At 52.6% G+C, this 22,369-nt stretch overlaps 8 protein-coding genes across 8 annotated transcripts; 1 reads left to right on the top strand and 7 right to left on the bottom strand.

The window, feature by feature from the left end:
* Nucleotides 1-99: 99 nt before the first annotated feature.
* Nucleotides 100-1,819, bottom strand: J4E85_009472 (uncharacterized protein; the record flags this gene model as incomplete). Its single annotated transcript, XM_051473696.1, has 5 exons — nt 100-264; nt 321-852; nt 902-1,316; nt 1,365-1,570; nt 1,623-1,819. The coding sequence occupies 5 exons, from the start codon at nt 1,817-1,819 to the stop codon at nt 100-102; spliced, it is 1,515 nt and encodes a 504-aa protein (XP_051322481.1).
* A 482-nt stretch (nt 1,820-2,301) lies between these two features.
* J4E85_009471 (uncharacterized protein) lies at nt 2,302-4,701 on the bottom strand (the record flags this gene model as incomplete). The annotated part of the gene is made up of 3 exons (XM_051473695.1): nt 2,302-3,838; nt 3,885-4,638; nt 4,686-4,701. The coding sequence occupies 3 exons, from the start codon at nt 4,699-4,701 to the stop codon at nt 2,302-2,304; spliced, it is 2,307 nt and encodes a 768-aa protein (XP_051322480.1).
* Nucleotides 4,702-5,834: 1,133 nt separating this feature from the next.
* J4E85_009470 (uncharacterized protein) lies at nt 5,835-6,260 on the top strand (the record flags this gene model as incomplete). The annotated part of the gene is made up of 1 exon (XM_051473694.1): nt 5,835-6,260. One exon carries the CDS (start codon nt 5,835-5,837, stop codon nt 6,258-6,260), a length of 426 nt encoding a protein of 141 aa, XP_051322479.1.
* A 1,840-nt stretch (nt 6,261-8,100) lies between these two features.
* J4E85_009469 (uncharacterized protein) lies at nt 8,101-9,705 on the bottom strand (the record flags this gene model as incomplete). Its single annotated transcript, XM_051473693.1, has 1 exon — nt 8,101-9,705. One exon carries the CDS (start codon nt 9,703-9,705, stop codon nt 8,101-8,103), a length of 1,605 nt encoding a protein of 534 aa, XP_051322478.1.
* Nucleotides 9,706-12,805: 3,100 nt separating this feature from the next.
* On the bottom strand, nt 12,806-13,133 carry J4E85_009468 (uncharacterized protein; the record flags this gene model as incomplete). Its single annotated transcript, XM_051473692.1, has 3 exons — nt 12,806-12,821; nt 12,874-12,991; nt 13,043-13,133. The coding sequence occupies 3 exons, from the start codon at nt 13,131-13,133 to the stop codon at nt 12,806-12,808; spliced, it is 225 nt and encodes a 74-aa protein (XP_051322477.1).
* An 834-nt stretch (nt 13,134-13,967) lies between these two features.
* Nucleotides 13,968-15,599, bottom strand: J4E85_009467 (uncharacterized protein; the record flags this gene model as incomplete). The annotated part of the gene is made up of 1 exon (XM_051473691.1): nt 13,968-15,599. One exon carries the CDS (start codon nt 15,597-15,599, stop codon nt 13,968-13,970), a length of 1,632 nt encoding a protein of 543 aa, XP_051322476.1.
* A 408-nt stretch (nt 15,600-16,007) lies between these two features.
* Nucleotides 16,008-16,670, bottom strand: J4E85_009466 (uncharacterized protein; the record flags this gene model as incomplete). The annotated part of the gene is made up of 1 exon (XM_051473690.1): nt 16,008-16,670. One exon carries the CDS (start codon nt 16,668-16,670, stop codon nt 16,008-16,010), a length of 663 nt encoding a protein of 220 aa, XP_051322475.1.
* Nucleotides 16,671-17,719: 1,049 nt separating this feature from the next.
* On the bottom strand, nt 17,720-20,867 carry J4E85_009465 (uncharacterized protein; the record flags this gene model as incomplete). The annotated part of the gene is made up of 3 exons (XM_051473689.1): nt 17,720-18,147; nt 18,210-18,232; nt 18,922-20,867. The coding sequence occupies 3 exons, from the start codon at nt 20,865-20,867 to the stop codon at nt 17,720-17,722; spliced, it is 2,397 nt and encodes a 798-aa protein (XP_051322474.1).
* Nucleotides 20,868-22,369: the final 1,502 nt, after the last annotated feature.

The following is a 22,369-nucleotide window of genomic DNA, read 5'->3' as shown; positions in this document are numbered from 1 at the left end:
TTTGTATTCGACAAGCTCAAGCAACCCAGTTAGCGTTCAGCTCATCCATGCAATCAGCATGGCAACCCCCGAGACTCCGACTTCCCCACGCGCCTTCAGCTAATGCACAGCCGTAACGTGGTTGCCGGCGAGCTTCTTCTTCGCAGCATCAATCCTCTCCAGTTCTATCACCCGCTGCTTGTCATCCAAGTTGTCAGGAAGTGTACCAAGCGCACGATCGCCGAACAGCAGGTCGATCTCCTCGAGTGTGAGCTGCTTCGTTTCCTACAAGATTGGTCAGCATCAATGTCTCCAAGGAGTCCTTCCGGGGAAGTACGTACCTTGAACACGAACCAGATAGTCGGGAACGTGACGCAGAGGTTGAAAGCCACGAAGATGAAGTAAAACTTGTAAGTAATCTCACCCAGCCCAATCGGCGACACCTGACTCCACACAGTTCCCACAAGCCAGTTACCAAATCCAGTTGCGAAAGCAGAACCGCGTCCACGGATACTCAGCGGGAGGATCTCACTGGCGTATACCCAAGAAATGGGACCGAACGACATTGAGAAGATGCAGGACACCAGGAACAAGAAGAAGACTCCAGCGGCAGATAGCGAGTCTCTTCGGGATCCTGTAGCACCTTCGACCTGAGATCCGATGATCGCTTCGCAGATGAGGGCAATGGAGATACCAATGGTGCCAAAAAGAAGGGGCTTCTTACGACCCACGCGATCGAGAAGAAAGACGATGAAAAAGAGGTTGAACACGGGGCCGACGATGTTGTAGATGCTAGTAACGAGGAGGTTGCGGTCGCCGACAATACCGAGGTTCTCGTAGAGAATGGTGGAGTAGTAACCGATAACGTTGATACTGAGACCACGTTAGTATGACCAGATCACCGGACTGATAGAGAACATACCCAGTCATCTGCGTAAACACCTGAACAAGCGTAGCATGCATAAGCCTCTTCCGCCACACCGGAACAGTAAACATGACCTTCCATCCGGGCGCCGTAATCGCCTTCTCCGCATCAATAGTCAACTTGATCTCGTTGAACTCGCTTTGGATCCAGTCGTCGTTGGTACCATTGTAGTGCAACTTGCGAAGCACCTTCAGCGCTTCGTCTGCGCGGTCGATCTCGACCAGGTAACGCGGCGATTCAGGGAAGAAGAGCATGCCGCATATGATGATCAAGCAGGGTAGGCATTGGAAAGCGAGGGGGAAGCGCCAGGAGAAGGAGTTTGTTGCGGGTACTTTTGAGGCGCCGTAACCGATCCAGGTGGAGACGATGAAACCCACGCCGATCATTTGCTGCGTGAGTCCGGTGATTAGACCTGGGTTTTGTTAGTATCGGAAGGTTGAGTTGTGTTGGAAGTACTGACCTCGCGTTTTGGGGTGGGCGCATTCGGTTTGGTAGATGGGTACAGACATGGACATTAGACCTACTGCCCATCCAGCCAAGATTCGTCCGACAAGTATCATAGCGAGGTCCTGGGCGGCGCATTGGAGTATAGCTCCAATCAGGTTGATCAGGGCTCCGATCATGATCGTCTTCCTGCGGCCGAACCTATCCATAGTAAATCCTCCCCTAGCATCCGTCAGTACATGCCAGCTTCTCCACACAAGAGACATCCACGTACATCAGAGAACCGAAAAATGCTCCGCCCGAAAACGTCGCATTGATGGCTCCTATAATCGGCGATGTCTTCTCTGTGTCGAAGAAGGCGAGGAAGTTGGGTGATTGGATGACAATGGTCATTACTCCGGAGTCATATCCGAAGAGGAAGCTGCCCGTGCCAGCGAAGACGGCAAGGGCAATGTTGAAGATGAGACCCATGGTTGCTACCTTGGCCGATCAGATCAGCGATGCTTGCACGGAAGACTGGAACTTGTGGGTGACAGTCCTTTTCAACGCGCTGTCGCTGCAGGTATATATTGCCCCGGGCAACTGAGTGCCCGCGCCATCGACGCATGCTGGTCATGTTACATCTTCAGGCCAGCCTCGCGTAACAAGCATTCAACCGGAAGATCGCGCCTAGTTTCCACGGCACACTCCCGCATGGACTTTGAACATGTCCGCTGGCAGACAAGTATTTGCTGATCTTGCTGCCATAAAACCCGGGGAACAAGTGGAAGGATGTTGGGGTACAGTAGCGTGCGGGGAGGCATGTTGAATTTCCGCCAATGAATGAAGCCCCCACTAGCTCGCTTCGCTGATGTAGGACCGTTGCAGCGGCTCTGCTTTACGCTCATGGCCGTTGAGACTTACTGAGAACAGGTGCGGGATGTATGACCCCTCATGATGGCTGGGTCGCCAGCCTATCCCAGCTTCGCGACCTTCCACTCTCCGCCTAGAAGGCCCATACCTTTGAGCTCACCATCAGCGCTGACCTCCAAGACACCCTTCTGGTCACCCTTGGTATCCACCAAAGTCGCTTTGTCACCTTCCTTCACACCATAAAGTCTAACCTCACCACCGGTAGCGAGCCAGTCATAACCAAAGCCGCCTTCGCCCTCTGCTTGCCCGAGCACGAGAACAGTGCCTTCCCTAACAAACAACGGTAATTGGAGGAAGCTATACTTCTCTTTGATCCATCGACCGCCCTGCATTTCTTTACCGTCCCAGAAGCTGAACCAACGACCTGGTGGCAGGTAGTAATCAACGCTACCGTCTTCCTCGAAGACCGGAGCAGCGAGGATCTGACTGCCAACAAAGAATTGGCGGTCCACGTACCAGGATGTTGGGTCATCTGGAAACTCTAGAGCCGTCGCGCGGACACTGGTAGGCCATCCATTAGCAACGCTCTCTTCTGCCTGCGCGAACAGATATGGCATGAGGCTGCGCTTGAGCTGCACCCAGTGTCGGAGAACCTCAGTGCAGTTTTCGGGCTCTTCCGATGAATCGTCGACTAGCCATGGCACGCGATACGAGTTCGAGCCATGGAGTCGACTATGCGAGTTGAGCAGACCAAATGCAACCCAGCGCTTATAGATCCAGGGTGGCGGTTTGCCCTCAAAGCCACCAATGTCGCTCGTCCAGAACGCGAAGGATGCAAGCCCAAGACTCAGGCCACCACGCACTGACTCGGAAAGCGCAGCGGGTGTTGACTCGCAGTCGCCGCCCCAATGAAGTGGAAAGCGTTGCGATCCTGCGCATGCTGTGCGCGCGAACAGTATGGCTTCGTGCTCACCCTCCCGCTTTTGAACTGCCTCGTAGACAAGTTTGTTGTAGATGAAGGCGTAGTAGTTGTGCATGCGGTTTGGATCCACGCTCTTGTCGTGCCATTGGACGTTCTTCGTCGGTATGCGCTCACCAAAGTCCGTCTTGATGGAGCTGACACCCACGTCGAAGAGCTTCTCCATGCACTCGCGGAACCAGTCGCAAGCTTCGGGGTTTGTAAAGTCTACAATACCCATGCCAGTTTGCCAAAGGTCCCACTGCCATACATCCCCGTTCGTTTTCTTGAGCAAGTAACCTCTATCGGCCGCATACTTGAACACAGGACTTGCTTGGCCGATGTAAGGATTAGTCCAGGCACTGACTTTGTTGATGAGTCCATCATCTTTCATGCGCTTGATCTGACTAGCAGGATCGGAGAAGCTCTCTGGATCCCAGATAAAGTCGCACCAGTGGAAAGCGCGCAGCCAAAAGCAGTCGAAATGGAATACTTCGACTGGTATCTTGGAATCTGACATCTTTTCAACGAAGTGGCGGACGGTCTGCTCATCGTAGGAAGTCGTAAATGATGTGCTGAGCCAGAGGCCGTATGACCACGCCGGAACCCTATTCGACTTGCCAGTAAGAATGGAGTACTTGGTAAGTACTTCTTTGGGGCTTGGTCCATAAATGAGATACCTTGGAAGTTAGCCAGGAGATCAATCGAGTTACTCGCGATGCTCACCATTTCAAGCGTTGCCCTTCAACTGTAGTCTGCAATCTTGAGCATCGTTCGCTACCAATCTCCATATCAATCTTATCGGGTGTGTCGATAAAGACGCCGTAACCCCTTGAGCTGAGCCAGAACGATACGTTCTTGTAAGCCTGCTCGCTAGACGTACCTCCGTCTTCGTTCCAAACTTCAACATTTTGACCAATCTTGTTCCATGCACCAAAACGTTCACCTAAACCGTGGATAGTCTCGCCGACACTGAGTTCGGTCTGAGTAAACATGTAATGTTTATGTGCAGCGAGATCCTCCACACTCTTGGGGGTGCTGAGGGCGGGTGAGTACGCTAGTCCGACGCTCCGGTGGAGAAGAGAAGTCAATGTTTTAGATTCGTCAGTGGCATGGAATTTGATGTCGAAGGTATGCTCATCAGAGCTAATGGTCGCGCTTAGTCCCCCTGAAGTGACCGTGGTCCCTTTCTTTTGCTTCAAGATCTCGCCTTTGCACTCCGGCTTGCCTGCCGGGTACAAGTCAAAGTCTGGTCCCATTCGCCTGGCACCAGCGAAGTGTGTCGCTTCGAGAGAGATGACGCCGTCGAACTGGGCTTCGATCTCGACGGATATGGTGCTCAGATTCAAGGTATCGCCTCTGGTGAAGATCTTCCTGCTAGGACATAACAAAGTGACCGCCTTGTTGTCTTCCCGAGGCGTGACAGTATAGACTTCTTCAGCATGCTGAACTGTGAACTGGTCATTGACCAGCCACATACCTGTACGATCATTAGCGGCAACATTTCACAGGCTGCGAGGCTCATACCATCACGAAACTTCATGTTTGCGTCGTCTTCGAATGTAGGCGCTCACGACAAAGTATAGGACAGTCCGACGATGATGTCGTGATTGACGTCTGATGTTCTTCTCTCGACATTCCATACTACCAGGAACCATATTGGCGTTCGGATATGCGGTCCGTCCCGTTGGCGATGCTTGGAGCATACGGTTCTGTATGGACGGACACTTCGGTGTAAGATTGCCCGACGCTCCTTGCGCTGCGGGGTACCGCTCGAGACGCTGCAATGATCAACATTGCTATGCGAAAATCAAAAATCCCGCTCGCAAAAGGCCATCGCCTCAGAGAACTGGTTCCGAGTGAGCACCGATCTTGTTATTAGCCGACTTCTCGAACATACAAGGGTCATGGAGCTTTTGCCCTTGCCAGCTATAAGGACTCCGGTCCTGCAGCGCTTACACGGCAGTTTCTTGACCATCACCTGAGCATGCCCATGAACAGTGCGCGTCGGGATAGTTTCCCTCACTGATTCGTGTGCAGACTCAAAAAGACAGTTCCGACGATACCTTCTGCAAGGGGTGTTGTAGTTCACGTGAAGGGGTAGTCGCGACGCCCCGCATCAACAACCAGCCACTGAGATGACGGGAGGGCGTTTCACCAGTGTGGCATCCCGCGCACTTCCTTGGTATACCTATTGCCTTACGCGGCACAGTGTGAAAGCTGCACGTATATCAACAGCCACACTTCAGCATGGGAAGTCGAAAGTAAGGGGAACATCGCAAAGCGAATGAGGACGGGACCCTGCTGCCGGAAATGCCTCCGGCGCGAAACGTTGTCCACCGACCCACAACCCACCCTTCCCAACAGGGCGCAACGTTGTCGCAATCGCCGAATTCGTCTTGTTATCCGTGCAAGGCTTCGACACGGTCAATGTGTGTTGTAGTCCCACCCATGGGGCATCGTTGTCCATTGAAGATAAGCAGATCTCATCTAGCTCCTGAGAAGCCGTGTGTGATTTGTTGACTCGGACAAGCCCCAAGCCGCTTCTTCTCTGCCATAAACTTCAACTTTTCTATTGTCCACAGCATTCTACTACCACACGCACCTTAACCTCTTTCTGTTATAACTGTCGAATCGAAAAGCAGAGATTTGCTGCCGACACTACGAACCGACACCATGACGGTATCAGTTCTTTGTTTCTATTCCCGTCGCCCAGAAGTCACCCCGGAGCATTTCCAGTCGTACATGGAGGAAACCCATCTGCCTTTGATCAAGGAGGTCTTCGAGATGCATCCCCCGCAGTCTTACAGGTTGCGCTATGTAATACGCGTCAAGACTGGGGCCGGAGACCGACTGGGTGCTGTCACATCAAGCAGAGCAAAAGCGGATCCTGATGCGCCAGTTGTACTTGTCGGGTCTCCTCAGGATATGGATTGGGATGCAGTAGGAGAGATGGTGTTTCGGGATGAGCTGCACATCCAGCAGTGTCTGTCCGTAATGAATGGCCCCGGTGGGCAGCGAATAAAGGAGGACGAGGAAACTATTGCGATACCGGAGAAGACCCGGGTAATATTAACGGCTGGGGACAACCTTTTCATCTGAGCCGGGCACGCGCAGGCGCACTTCAAGGGAGGACAGTACTATCTAAGGTACGTCTTCGAGACAGTTCTGCTTGCGAATACACTGACATCGATAAATCAGGGTAGATCGACGAGCAAGAGGACAAACGCCACCGGGTGGCGTCCGAGGAATAAGGGGTCCTCCAAAAGCATGGAAATTTATTGAAACCGAGATCGCACAATGTTCCCGTTTGTGCCATCTACGTGGGAAAAGTGTACGACAACTAGGACGCCGACGGAGAGGCATATGCGATACCATAGACAGTTGCAGTCTGATAGAGAATGACTATCAATTTCGAAAGCCAGGGAGTTGCAAATGAGCTACGTTCGCTACACTTGTGGACGGCTGGCTGTTCCGGGAATCTGAACGATACGCCATCAATGCGCTTGACGAAACTTTGCGACGCGTCGGGATCTGCACGCCCAGCGACGCGTACGCGGAAGCTCAACATAACGATCGAGGTTTCCAGATTGTGAGAGGCGAGATTAGATCATTGGCGTGTACAACAGAACAGGCGGACAATGTGGTGCGAGGATGAATGCAGGAGGGGTCAATGAGCGCACTTGAACAGTCGATGTTGCAGCGACAGTACCTAGGCAGGTGCAGAACACGCTAGGTCGCATCACGTGACTCTGTCGTCATCGATCAATTTCCTGTGGCCCAGCGCAGCGCAGCCGCTTCTTACAGTGAAGTTCCTTCCACAGCTTCAAGAGACCGACAAGGAAGTTTGCATGCAAGGTCAACACACGAGTGCAACCTGCATTGGATCCAGAGCACCCGCGTTGCATCGAGTGCTGAGAGGCAAGGCGTACACAAGCCGTTCAGGGCTGTCGCGGATTGGATACCCCCAGGGCTACTATCTATTACTGCAGATTCACCGCCTCCGACAGCCGTGTATAATGGGAAGCCTATTACTTTAAGTTTTGCTACTGCTGCTAGGTGCTTTGCAAGCTAGCTACGACGCTCTAGGTTGTTACGCTATTACCTAGGTCTCCTGTTACGGAACGGCTCGGTTTCTCTCCGTGGGTCTTTTTCCGAACCAATATGATAACGTTTCAATACACAGTGGATATCGCAACAGCGCAATATGGTCATCGGCAACATCTTTGCGAAACCAGCATTGTATGCCAGATTACTAAATGGCGCTGCTTTGAGGTAGGTCACAGCATGCACATGAGTAATGTGCGTTTTCATTGCCACAACGCACACTAGCAATGCCCATCAAACCCGAGGGCTCCATTTGCTGCAACCCGATATCTTCAGGCCTCACTCAATTCGCCAAGGTGTCCCGCACGCAAGTTTTGCTCGCGCACCCACACGCATGACATGGCTAGGCTGATTCTCCTTCCCTTGTCTCACCGCAAGGTCATGATTGGCGAGGAACGGGATCGGGCCGTAACCACGACTCAGCAGTCGAGACCTCTCTGGCCAAAGACGATCATGGGATGGCACCGGTCAGCGGCGCGCAGATATTGAAGAAAATCTTCGCAATACCTTGCATCCAATAACGAGACTACGGAGCCGCGCAAACTCTGGGTCATGATGGGTCTCAGGATAAAGGGGAAGTGTGGTTTCAGTGGATGTAACCTCTCCATATACTGAGCTATCTAAGGCGAACGCCTATACATGATCCAGGGTCCAAGAACTATCGGACCAGCAGATACGCTAATTCGCCGGCATTCAACGGCGAGTCTATCGGGGAAGCTGGGTCGCTGCAGGCATCGTGTTCGGCCCTGTAAGCCCGGACTGCTCTGATGGGACGACGTTCGACTCCGGTATAGTGATCAAGTACGAAGGAGAGAGACCAAATTAGGCATGGATGCTAATTCTCGACGTCGTTCGCGGTGCCCATCACTCCTTCTAGACTTTTCTCGGTACTTTCCCACTCCCTCCTCACCGCATCCAATACCCATGGTCCTCGAGGCTTCAGACGGAACCTAAATGGCCTTGGCTCAGTCATGAAGCCAACGACTATCATTTGCCATGGATCCACCTCTTCTCCCTGTATGGCTTCCACATCAAACGCCCATAGCAGATTTGCGATATTCATGAATGTTCCGTCAGTAGCGACACGCTTTCCTTGACATATCCTTCGACCTTGGCCAAACACAGGGAGTGGCAGATCACCGCGGACCTTCCCATCACGCAACCAGCGCTCAGGAACAAATTCCTGTGCATCACCAAGCGAAGGATCGAAGACTGCCTCGTCGCGGCCGATGGCCCACGCGTTCGCCATGATGGTCACACCCTTGGCAATCTTCACGCCAGCGAACTCATCCGCGTGATCAGCACGGCGCGGAATAGAACCAGGAGATATGGGTCGCCATCTGAATAATTCATGTGCTATAGCGTCAACGTAGGCGAGGTTGTTACGGTCCGAGAATGTAGGGAGACGCTCTCTGCCAACGACTCTGTCTAGTACTTCATGCGCACGGGTCATGATCTCCGGATTGTGCATTGCTGCGACGAAGAGCCAGAGAATCTGACGAGGGGACGTTTCCATACCACCCTGAATAGATGTCGCGAGTGTGAAGGCAAGGTCAAGATCGGACACTGGCGAGTCGGTAGGAGCATATTTCGGTGCGGATGCGATTGCTTGCTTTGTCGCATTCCAGCCTGGCGCATCTCTACCATGGTGGAAGAGGCGCATGTAGAGCTTGACCTGAGCCGCGTAAAGCTTGTCAGCATACTGCTGCCACGGGGAGATGAAAGTAGGCAAGTGTCGAAGAACTGGCATAAGATCCGGGAGCTGCGGATTCGCGGCCAGATGTGTGACCTTCGCTTGAATTGCAATGACTTCATGCAGGATTGGCTCTTCGAACTTGGGTATGCGGAGACCGTAATGGAGGGCAAGGATGACACTGGACTGGGTCCGCTCGAGCAGAGGATATATCGTCTTCGTGGTGATTGTGGAATCATCTTTGGACTTGTCCAAAGCAGCGATGAGATCGAAGAGCAGTTGCTTAACCTCGAGTTCCATAAGAGGTTGATACTTGCTTGCCGCCGGCGCACCAAGACTTGGTGAAAGAATGCGGTGGTGTAGTTTAAGGTGATCGTCGTAGTCATGCATCAGCGTAAATCGAGAACGACCTGGCCCAGCCCCAGTAATCATCTCCATGCTCACTGAGGCCGGTCGGTTGCTGTACCATTGGCTACGGCGACTGAAGAGTTCAGTGACGGCCTCGTACGAGTTGAGCACGACAATGGGCACAATTCCAAACAGCTTGGGAACCGTAATCGGGCCGTGTTGTTTCGACCAGGCGCTCCAGTTTACCAGTGGTTTCTCGATTGGCGAGCTGTGGAGATCACCAATGAGCGGCAGCTTGAGGAGGGGCTTCTCGGATGCATCTTTGCTCTTGTTGGTGTAAAGGTAAAGTGCGGTCAGGGCACTCACGGCCAGAAGGACGGTCACGACAAGGCTGGACATGGCTGGAGGAGCAACCCACGAAAGCTGTGGGCGACACAACCACTTGTAGGTGTCCAGAATGGCGGATACGTGCATGCACGGCATTACTCAAGTGGATTGTTCCTGGAGCCATGTCCAAAACGAGTTAGCCCAGCCGGCACTTGGCAACAACGGCCACCTTTCGCGTATGAAGCCCCGAAATCGTGATAACAGCTTGTTCGGATCTGGACGGCAGTGTCTCGGCGCCATGCCCTCGTATTGCGCGTGATGGGCTCTTCTTCTTGCGACTAGACTCCCATCACAGTTGCCGCCATCACTGGCGTGATCAAAATCGGAAGACCCGAAACGTTCCCCGGACAGCATCGCATTGCACATAAACCAAGCGCTGCGTGCGCGCGTGGGCTGAGAGGCTCTGATATAGATCTGCTCGGGTATGCATGGCGAAACCGTTCGCGTCGCGGCACACGCTTTATCCGGTTTTTACACCGCAGCCCGCCCTCCCCAGGGCCTGAAGCGTAGTGGGCAGGCTCGGATGGGAGAACCTGCATGCGCAGGTCTTGTACAAGAGGAAAGGCAGGTCACGCGTCCTATCAGCAACGAGAATACGACACCGCACAGGATATGCCCCAAAGCCTAGCCGGATGGGGCCGCTGTCACGGCTTTAGTGCCGTGGGCCTAGTCGGGGTGAACGCCTGAGCCGGCACGTCGGGTGAGGAACGGCTCTTCAGGCCTGCGAAGGATTTCTTGTTGGAATCCTAAGCCAAGGGGTATCTTGATCAGCGCGGGAAAAGACATGGGGTGCGCAAACAGAAATGCGAGGCTTCGCACGGGGAAGTCGGCAGCTCATATGCCCAGCTCCTCCCCAAGATCGATCTTCCCGCAGTGGACCAGCTTGTTTATACACCTCCGAGCCTGCGACGATACAGACGTCGGCGCGTGAGTCGCACACCAGAGTATTGCATCGGGATCTGCACGACAATATGACCACCACATTTCCTATTCGAACTCATGACCAGAGAGCAGTACTAGGTGTCGCATTCAGCTTCTCAATTCTTGCTGCACTGGCCGTCACCCTACGACTGATCGCTCACGCGATTGCTCACAAAAGATGGACAATTGCCGACTACTTCATCATTGCCGCCTGTGTAAGAACTTCAGCTCCGGATATCGCCAACACTACTAATACTTTGCAGATTTTCGCTATCGGCCTGCAATCTACTAGTATTACCGGAGTCTTTCATGCCGGCATTGGCTACGATCACGTCCAGAACATCGTAGTAGCGTACGGCCTCGAACCTATCACCAAGCTCTCGCAGCTCATCATACCCCTGCAGTTTCTGTGGGTTCTGAGTCTTAGCTGTACCAAGATTTCGATTCTGTCTCTGTATATTCTGATCTTTCCGATCCGATGGGTGGTCTGGAGCTCCTACGTGACCATGGTCATCATCGTCGCTTGGACAATCGCAACTATCCTCGCTGGCTGTCTGATTTGCCGGCCCTTCGCCTACAATTGGGATAAATCGATTCCTGGAGGAAGCTGTAGCGATCAAGTCACCTCATTCACGATTACCGGAGTCATCAACTTGGTCACCGACGTCATGGTACTTCTTCTGCCCATGCGTCCGTTATATCAACTGCAAATGGCGACGTACAAAAGAGTGACTCTCGTCGCCGTTTTCGGCCTGGGTACTTTGTGAGTCGAATTGAGATCCTGACGTCAGCTCTGATCTAACCGGAGCAGTACCTGCATCGTCAGCGCTTTCCGCATCTCCGTCCTATCCAGCATGGACTTTACCGATATCACCTATACGATCCCCAAAGCCAATATCTTCAGTGGCCTGGAGCCATGCCTCGCCGTAGTCCTCGCATGCGTGCCTCTGATGCATCCACTTCTCGGTCGCTCCGCAGCAACACCTCACGCGTCAGGGAAAAAGAAGTCCTCGAATGCTGAGTCAAAGTCCAGTGGGCCGAAAGCTGTCAGCGACGACGGGTTCGAGCGGCTAGACGATGATACGAGTCACTTGTGGCTCAAACCGATGGGGCTGCAGCATCGCGCTGATGAATCGGATTTGCAGGAAACTATAACAGGAGATACAAGCGAAGGAGATCAGGAGTCTCTTCATAGACATCGGGGAAACATAGGCATAGCTACTTGAGCTGTTGGCTCTCTTAGATCCTAGTAACGATCACACGACCTGAGGAATAATCATAAACGAGTCCCGATATTCCCTGCTATCTCTTGCTAGTGCCACCAAGCCTTCTTGCAAGTAGGTAGTGCGAACTTGAGTCTGGAGACAGTCGCGCCGGTCGATCCAACGCTTGACAGGAAATTTCGGAGGTATCTGCACAATCCGGTCGGCTGCTCATATCCGATGTTAGCATGCTGATGACAAGTCTAACAAGCGGTTATACACAACACTCCGGCTGTAGCATCTCATAGGTCTAGTAGGGATCAGCGTTTGCAAGGAAAGGTTGAGAACGTCGAGAGGAAGCGACCGGCGTGAAGATCTTGGCGTTACCATGGCCCGTGCTCGCCACCCGTCCCCGCTTTCTTGTCACGCGTCATTCACGCGTCATTCACGCGTCGGACATTCCTACTTCCATGCCATCAACTTTGCTTTCCGACTGCAGCACCCCTACTTTTTGACATCGACGAGTATCTTGATGTGTTTATCCTTCTCGTGTAGCAGCGCGAGAATACCATCTTCCACCACTCTATCCATCGAGATCGTGCGCGTGATCATCTTCTCCGCATCGATCGTTCCTTTATCCAGCGCGTCAATAACTCGCTCGAAATCTTCACTGGTGTAGCTCAGCGCTCGGGATAAGTCAGCATGGCTTCGAATCATGCCATTGGTTTCGCGTGATGCCTTACCTGTAACCAACCTCTTTTCCCCAACCAGCAGATTGTCTGGGTTGAAGGGAATCTCTCTGCCCCACTGCGCAACATTCACCACCGTTCCCCTGCTTCGAACTGACAGACAGGCGGACTTGATACTGGCAGCCACTCCAGCGCAGTCAAAAGCAACATCAGGGCCTTGGTCATTGCAAAGCATCTTGCATCTGGAGACCACATCTTCGTCCGACGGATCGATCGCCGCCGTAGCTCCAAACTGTAGAGCTAAGTCCCTTCGATTCTGAGCAACTTCAGCAACTATCACCTGGGCAGTATGCAAGGCTTTCAGGCACTGGGGGATGGCCAAACCAATCGGACCGGCGCCGATAACCAGGATGTTGTCCCCTGCTTTGGCAGCCGACTGTTCGACAGCATGCCACGCCACTGCAAGCGGTTCGACCAAAGCTACGCCTATCTGTCAGTGTCTTTCCCTACCTCAAGTGAGCTTCCCGACTGTCTTACCTCCGATCTCTGACGTTATCTTCTCAGGCAGTTTGAACACGAATTGCGCATCTACGCACACCCGATCCGATAACCCACCTCCCCAACCCATGATTCCCACGAACCCAAACGAATCGCAACAATTGGTAAAGCCGCCTTTGCACGAAACGCACTGCTTGCAGCAAATGGTGGGCTGAACGGCCACTCTGTCTCCAACCTTGAGACCTTTGCGCACCTGCGCTCCGACCTCGACGATGTCCCCAGAAAACTCATGCCCGAGAGTTAGAGGCCATGTCTCGCCGGTAATCGGATGAGGCGTGTTTTTGAAAGGAAGAGCATCCGGTATGCAGTAGAAGTGCAGGTCAGACCCGCAGATCCCACAAAAGGAAGGTCGAATCTTCACTTGATGGGCATCACATGTCGGCTCTGGAACGTCGTATTCCAGACGCATGTCCTCGGTCCCATAGTAGCGAAGAGCCCGCATATTGGTGGTACGAATGGGTTGGACGAAGCAGTCTGAGAAGGTACAATTTCGTGGTTGAGTATCGACCACAGACAAGTGAATGTATTGTACGAAAGCAGTCGTAAGTTCATAGGCGAATATACATGCTAATCTTATAGCTCTATACTGAGGCTGACGTTAGAAGGAAGGAGGGGTACTAGCCGACGTCTCGCAAGATGCGTGTCAGCCCTAGAGACTCATGCGCAAAACGCGCCAATGCTAGACAACGTCAGAATCACTGCATATCATACCAAGCGGAAGAAAATTACGTCACAGAACTGATGTTATTCTATTTCAAACGTGTATTGACGTTCCATCTTGGGGAAACAGTATCGCTCAAGGCGAGTTTACATCTTGACTTTCTCTGCTTTTACATGAATTCTTAACGATACGGTAACTACGTGTCATCTCAGATCACTGACACTTCAAAGTCCGGTAAGCAGATCAACTTCCAGCTTGATCAAACCGCGCCCCCGGGCCTTCAAAATAAGCTAACACAGCATCGATATCTCCGACCGTGAATTCACGGCCACAAGGATGCGTATGGGACCGCGCCCACCGCGCCGCACGAGCCAGCTCGCCCCAATTGTTCGGGTCTTGCGCCTCCGGACAATCCAACAAACGCATGCCAGGATGATAAGAAAACCGAGGCACAAGCGACGTCGACGCCAATCGTTCCACGTCGCTGTAGTCAAAGGTCTGGTTTGCTGCCATGAGTGCATCCATTTGCCCTGCTGCTTCCTGGGGATCGAGGTATAGCCAAGAGTCGGGGAAAGCGTTGTCGTCTTGTACATAGCCTTCGGGTATGCAGATATCGGGAATGGCGGGCAAGTCTACCTGGGCTGGCTGAGAAGCCTGGTATACGAGCTCTGATGCTACTGCCGCAGCGGCCTCTTGCGACCTCGATCGTACTGGGTGCGCTTGGAGTGGGTGGCTATAGCTGTGCTCATTGAAGTTCAACCCGTTGTACTCTTGGGGATGTGACTGCATCTGCGGAGGCCACTGGGGTAGATCTTGGGAGTTGGCTTCCATCGCGGGTGGATGCTGTACAGCATTCGGCATTAAGACGCCCATTCCCGTCGGAGGCATACTGCTGTACCCTTCATCCCAGGACGAGAAGCCAGCCATCGGCTGCATTTGCTGTTGAGCCAATGGGTCCATCGGAAAGGCTCCAAGCGGCGAAGGCTGACCAGGGTAGAAATAGGGAACAGAGTGAGCGACCTCCTCCTCGGCAGCCTGTCGCTGGCGCCGCTGTTCATGCAGCTGCTTACGACGCTCACTTTCTGCCACTCGCACTACTTCGGAGTATCGACTTATGATAGCTTCATCGTAACGATTTCGGGTAGTTTCAGTGGGACCAATGCATCTGAGAATGAGCTGGATATCATCCGGGAACATAAAGTCCGTCATCTGGCCGTGCTCATCAAGCTTCTGGTACCGCAGCGCGAAGTCCAATGCGCGAGTAAGATCACCCATGTCGTCATTCACGGGCAGACTCTTCAGACCAATCGCTAAGTTCTTGAATGGTATTGATGGTGGTGGAACATAATCAGCTTTCTTTGCAGCTTCCGGAAGGAAATTGTTGATGCACATCACCGACTTATCCCAGTTACCTGGGACGTAATGCTTCGCTTTGGTCCAGGTTGGGTAGGTTCTGCGCATCGTCTTTCGATATGTGTCCGAGATATGGTCGCGGGCGCGCTCTGCTTCCTCGGAACTGGTCAAGCCGAGGTGACGATGCTTGTCCAGAATTGCAAAGTGAACTGCAGCAGTGATGCCGTTGTTCAGCATGCGGTATGCGACAGCAGGATTGCGGAACCATTGTGGGAGTATTACAATCAGATCCACGAGAGTTGCATTGATTGGCCTATCGCAACGCAGCTTATACTCGTGGGCCGGAATGTCAACCAGGAATTGAGCGCGAGGCTTTCCTCTCGCAGGAGCTTTTGGCACTGCTGTGTCATCCCCCTTCTTTGTAGGGAGTTGATGTGGCGTAGGCGAACCTCCAGGGCCCGCTTGCATTGCGTTTCGGTGTGGTAATGGCGTGTAGCCTGTATCAGGCTCCGTGAAACTCATACTATCTTCGGGACAGTTACAGTCAATTCTAGTAGATTCTAGCGAGAGTGGTGGTAAGTTGCGAGGTGGTGGGTCTGTGCCAAGGGCAGAGTAGAGCGGTTGATATACTTGAGGCGCAACAGCAAGCAGAGTGAATACGAAGAGAGTGAACTAACTTTCACTGACCGTTGCGGTGAAGCCTATTCTACCATGGCTTCGTATCCCTTAGTATGTTCGATAAGAGAGCTTCATTTCTGCGCCGAAAATCATCGCCTTGGAAAGATTGAAGAACGAGGGCATTCTGAAGGAAGTGAATATGATCTGGCTTTCATGCTGATCTCGTATAATATCTCCAAGACTTTCTGAATGTGCCATGATTAAAGGCGTACCAATGCCGGACTCAGAGGCCTAGCAGCTTCAAACGCCCTTTCAGCTGGGAAAATATCCTGGCGGATAGTTCCAAACTTCTTTGATGCCAGCATAACTCGGGAAGTTTCCACCTTCAGCAGTATTATCTTGAGTCAAATCGATAACCTCCGCAGTCGCAGCTGCCAGCTTCACCTTCTTGCGTCTCTTGTCTTGCTCGAATCTGCTGTTTCCCAAGAGCAGCTTCTTTTTCCTAACCCTTCTCTCTTTTGCCAGGCGTTGAGAAAGCACGCCTTCTGGCTCGTGGTATTGATCCCAGTGACATAGATGAACTGACTCTATTTCCCATGTGTGACTCATTAGGTCGACGTTCGCAGGCCGGTTGAGAAGGAGCAGAGGTCGACATGGGCCAAAGTTTTCTGGCACGACTTCCCACTCGTTACGCCAGACTCTAGTGGTGACAGCATCTTCGTACGCCGCAACCTGCGCATTCATCGCAACATTTTCATGAAAGTAGGGCGCCAGCGGAATTCGTCTTTGTTGTGTAGGAATGATCGGCGCTATATGAGGTGGATCGGGTGGCGGGGTGCCGTTGAAGTAGCCGTGGAGGTGAGTCTTCTGTTGGTAGCTGGGCACTGCGCGTGCGTCTTCTGTTCTCTTCGACTTGCGGAAACCATAGTTGTGTGGGTTCCCAACGCGCTGTGAGTGTAAATGAGCTGGAGCCATAGTGAGGCGGCCGGATGGTTGGTGATAGTGGCTCTTTTGCGCAATGCGTAGTGGTGTGGGTGTCGTGGGCGTTGTCGGAGTGTAGCTTTTGACTGTCTGGTTGAGTTGTAATCCAAGGCTCGCATTGAGGTCTTGAACCCTCGGGGTGGTGATGTAAAGCCACAAAGCTATTGTACGCCGAGCTATACGATGATCCTCTCACGTCCTCCGTTTTCACCATGGTGAGAATGACCTCAATAGGCAGTGGTGGACGTGAGAGACAAACGAGAGAGTTGCCCCATTGTGCGACGACGTAGTATTAAGAGTGTGATGTTACCTAGGGAGAAAGGGTTTGTATCCCGGTAAGGACCTTCTAAACGCGCGTGTCGATTGACTGCTTTCCATGGTTCACAGTAGCGGGAGTGGGTGGTGACTTGCTCTTCGGGCAATCAGGTAGGCGCTATCGCCGAAAGCGGGTCCGGGCATCGTCGGCAGCGCCGTGCCTATCGCCGCAAAATAAAACGCGCATCACAAGCGAGAAACACGATTATGAGAGCGCAGCATGAGAGGGAGGAAACAGGAAGAAAACCGCGAGGCAGCTGATATTGGGGGTCACGTTGGGGTTAGTAAGCGGGGGTGGCGGGCGCGGGCCCGGGGGACAGCAGGCGCAATTCACATCGCGGCTGCATGAGTGGGCGGCAGGCCAGCTACGAACCAGCGCTAGCCTTCACAACCTTGGAATGTATGTAATGCACGATTTTCGCCCCACAAGATCTTCGGTTCAGTGGTGTGTTTCACGATTTTGCTTTTCTAAGATGTGAGACGAGGCTGTAAATTGCTTGTCCACCTCCGACAGCAAAGAAGTGGAAGTGCCCTCCTGCATCGGTAACTTGCTAGACAAGCTTTCAGGCCACTGACACTTCGCAGAACAATGCCCAGTCTCAGACTCTCACCCTCCAAGCGTAGACACACTCGACGTATGGTACCTAGCTAAAAAGATCTCCGTCCTTCACAGAAAAGGCACTCTTATAGCCATGACGAAATCCGATCCACTGAGGTGCCCGAAGAGATCAGTGACGAGCATGCGCGCTGCCATTCTGGGAGGCTGCTGACGAACTGTCCTTGATCCAGGACCATGTCTCGTCCATGTCCATGGGGGCTGAATGAACCGAGCCCGCAGACTTGCTCTTGGACTTCTTGGCCTTTACATTGACAGTGTGTGGAGTCGAAGAGACAGCTCTGGTGTTTCTGGGCGCTGGAATGTAGGAGTAACGAGAAGCACGCAACCTCGCAGCTCGAGCTACTTCTTGCGCGTCCTTGACAACCTGTCGGGCCCTGTACAACTCGTCCCTGGCGGCACGTGCAGCCTTCTGGATTCGCCTCTTCTCTCTGGCGTCACGTTGCTGCCTACGCGTGAGCCTGGCATACTCGTCGGCTGGCGTAGTGACTGGACGCGAAGACTGCGGAACGTTGACGGCGGGAGGAAGCATGGTCGTAACTGTGCGGAATTAGTGCAAGATCGGTGGATATTCAAGTGAACTCTACCTGAAGCATTGGAACGCTCTGAACCGATGAGTGGAACGCTAGAGACGTCAAAAAGTTGGCCATAGCCATGAAGTCTATTGTGCTGTCTCGACGATGGTACGGCAGGTTCGTTCCCGCCAGTCCTTGTCTCGACAGTACTGAGCGTGGCGACCGAACCGTAAGCCATGATGCCAACAGCCCGCCGCCAGTACTTCCGGAATAGTGATTTCTGCGTATAAGGTGAGGTAGATCGAAGTAACAGAGAGGAGTGAGTGTGACTGTAGTATTGATACTCTGTTTGGCTTTGTCGTGGGACAAAAGCGAGCGTGGAGCCCAGTATCGCCAAGGCAACGACTTAGCGCGCGCATTCTCACCGTCTCAGCAAACAGCTGCTGTCCGCACCGTATCTGAAAAGCTGGAGAAAAACGTTGTACGAGCGGATAGGAGAGAAATGTCGCAAGATCATGATTCATCGCGCGGCAGATTGATCTTTAATTATCGTATGCTACAATGCGCTTTCACCTTGATCAACCGCTGCGAGTAGTGCATTGATGGATATACGATGAGGAGACCGATATCTATCCAAGAAAAGTAAGAGTGTTTCGTATGAAAGCAGCCCTATTTACTCTATGCATATAGGCCACATGATTCCGCAACAGGAGACAGGCCTAGAAAGATGCACTGTCGCGGAGAAAAGACATGTTACATTCCATTGTAATGCCGCCGACGTGAATCGCTATCAACTCACCAATCAAAGTCCTCGTCATCTTCTCCCATATCGCTTTCGTCATCCTTAACAACGTTGTCTACACCCGTGTCTCCCGTCCGGCCAACCATACGCATCTCCGCCGGAGTAAGGATCCGCTTGTTCGAAGCCGGAGTGTATTCCACTTCACTCTCATCCTCTTCGTTCTCCTCATCTTCCTCCCCATTCAGGGCGTTCTTGAAGTTATATGAGCCACCGAAGCGCTGGCCGCGAGGAGACGATCGTGTGCTAACCTTGGCCTTCTTGGTCCGCTTCTTGGGTCCGGCATAAGCGTCAGAATCAGAATCAGAGTCGAGCGCTTCAGGCACCACCTCTTTGCTAAGGCGTGATGACGACCGGGTTCTCGTTGAGCGACGGGCAGGCGTCCGCGGCGACGTCTTCTTGCTTTGCTTGGACTTTTGCCTAGGTGGGGTGTCTTCGTCGTCTTTGTTGGAAGTACGCTTGCGTTTCGATGAGTTACGGGTACGCGGCGTGAGTTCATCTTCGTCCGACGTGTCATCTCCTATGACATTCTTACGGCTCGAGCCCTTCTTGGTGGCAGTGAGTGGCTCGTTGTCGTCAATGTCCAAAGCATCAAAATCGAAGTTCTCTAGATCTGCTTCAGACTCCTCTCCATACTCTTCATCCAGTAGCTCTTCTTCATCTGAGTCAACCACGAAGCCCTTCGGCTGTTTCATGAGGCGCCCATTCCTATCACGCTGTCGTGCACCGGCTCGCTTCGCATTGTTCCGCTTCTTTTCGGAAGTGTGTCTCCGAATTGCAGCATCGTCGTGATGGTGTGGGTGCACAGTAGAAGCACCCCCGAGTCGAGCAACCAGGTTCTGGAAATCTTGAGGATATTGCCAGCTCGAATCGTTATTCTTCACGCAATACTGCACACATCGTGTAAGATCTAGCGCATCACGTCCCGAAGGCATGATCTTCACTCCGTTTGCCATTTCGCGAAATGGAATGCTAGGAGGGGACTGAGTGGTTGCCACAGCCCTTTCACGGGAGTTGAAGTTGTAAGGTGGGGCAAAGCCTGCTACGCTGACACTGGTGGGATTAAATCCAGCAGGTTTCGGTAAAGTCGTATGTTTGGATACTGTCCAATCCTCGTAAGTCGGCTCGGTCTTCGCGCGATGGAGCATTGGTCCCTTCATCATCCGATATACCGTATTGTTCGTGATCGGACCGTACGGCATGTCTCGGTAATGGTTAATCATGTCTGCAAAGGTCCCCGATAGGGCGCCATTGTGGAGAAAACGGTCCATGATGTCGAAGGATTTGATGGCATGCGGAATGAAAGCAAGTGTTTCTGCCAAAGTTAGGTTGCCATGGGGAAGATCTAGCCAAGCCGAAGGCGCATCCTTCAATTTATCATATTTTGGGCTACCGGGGCCTGTGGATTTCCTTCCTTCGGGAATCGGTTTCCTTTTGACAATCTTACTGGAAGCAATGTCTTGGTTAGCGACAGGAATTGGGGATTCGTTTCCATTTCCAATGAAGGCAGGTTGGTCTTCTGGATAGTTTTGGTAGTCTTCTTCGTCACTTTCAGGCTGATCAAAGAGATGAGCTGTAGCGTACCCATCGTGGATTGCAACCTCAGCGTGTAGTGGATACCACCGGAGGTCTGCAGGGATATTTTCTTCTTCCCTGTATTCTACAGCAATCATGGGGTCGATAACGCGATCATTGAAGGCGGTTCTCGCCTTCCCAAGGCGGTGTTTGTTGTGGCCATCGATGATCTTGCACTCCTCATGCATTGATTGATGAAGCACCTTCATTTGATCAATACCCCGGGAGTTGCATTCCATCAGGCTCTCTTGATGCTGTGTTTGAAGCAGTTCGCGCACGTCTGGGAGGTTCGCGAAGAGATGGCCGGCATTTAATTGTGCTCGGTCGAGCATATCCTGGACTTCGTCCCGCGTGAATGTGATTGGAGACATGGTATCAATGCAGCCTGAGTATAGGGTAAAACAGTTGCTTTGGCTGCTCAGGGGTGAGACAGTTGAGTTGTGCTCACTGAAGTTGAGATTCGTGGGATAATATCAAATCGAAAGAAGGGGAGTTTACCGTGGTGGAGTGAAAGTTCAGCACCTGCTGGCCAGTATTGTTTTCACTCGCCGTTATGTGTACTAAAGACACTGTGTATACAACAGGAGGACCGCACATCTAGAGGAGTGTGTGGAGGCCGAGGCGACAAGGAAACAAAGACGTCGAGTCGAACATTGTTCGACTCTTTGTTTCAATGCTCGCAAGAAGACTCAAGACAAACTGATTCTGGTGATGCGACGAGTGCAACCCGAGAACCGACATTGCATAGACTCAAGATATATATATCCCGGCTTGTCGATTGCTTCTCATCATCGTGTAGCACGAAGCAAAATCTCCAGCGCCAACGATGTAGACGGTGTGACGTGAGGTTCTGGCTCTTGAGCTGTGTTTCCGATGTAACAACATTAATGGCAGACATGGCTGCACTTTAATCATCTGCTGGCAAAATCGGTACTTGGATGTCTGCGGACGACTTTAGATTGCTGAATGGCAAATGTTTCTGCAAGCTCTGGATGTAGCATGCGGTGGCCGTATCGGTCGGCAAACAGTTGGCCATAGGGAAACAATAGTTGCAGTTCCCTATGGCATTCGTATCCTGGTCGATGCTGCAGTCGCTGATGTGATGTGATGCGATGCGATGCGATGGGGTCACGGATGGGGTCAGCAGCGGCAGCACTTGGGGCCAATCCGTCGGGGAAGCCGCTTATCCGGTTCCGCTCTAGCGCCGCTTCCGTCCGGAGATTATTCCAAGGTTCTTCACTCTATCCGCGGCTTCCCCTCATTTCCTTGCGGCATCCGGGTCGGTGCATTACAGTACGACCAGTTCGCAGGGTCGTTCGGTACAATCATTGCCTGAATATGCTCAGATCCCAGTATATTGTTCCTGGCCCTGCCATCGTCGCACTTGGGCAATTTGCGGAGGACAGCCTTAGAGCCCGCCTGAGCAGCAACTCCGCCCAGCCTGCTACGCCGCAACCTATGCATGTAGACGCAAAGCGACAGAACTTGCTCGGCTTACCTCCACCGAAATAACGTATTTACTCACGAACAAAGTAAGCCCGCAGATGACGTTGCTACCCCTCGCCCAGGAATGCCATGGCAGGTCTAGTGCAGAACTGGCAGGTCAAGGCCACCACATCTTGGGGAAACGTCCCGATTACACCTCATCCATGATTAACCGGGCTCTTGGGCAACATCAATCATGTCACCGTGCGCACGTTGAGCTGCCAATGTCCATGGTCAGGGCTTGGAAGAACACGCTTTGTGCTTATCATGGTGCCAGCAAACTAAAATGCGCCCAGGTGAGGAAGATGGTCAGCTATATAAGGCCCATCTTCTACAATCTTGAATGCCTCACGCTCGTCAATTGATCGCTTCCGTGGCGGAACAACAT

The sequence above is a fragment of the Alternaria conjuncta genome (assembly GCF_024043145.1).
Source record: "Alternaria conjuncta strain BMP 0040 chromosome Unknown scaffold_17, whole genome shotgun sequence".
Lineage (NCBI taxonomy): Eukaryota > Fungi > Ascomycota > Dothideomycetes > Pleosporales > Pleosporaceae > Alternaria > Alternaria conjuncta.
This window is presented reverse-complemented; position numbering and strand designations above follow the sequence as displayed.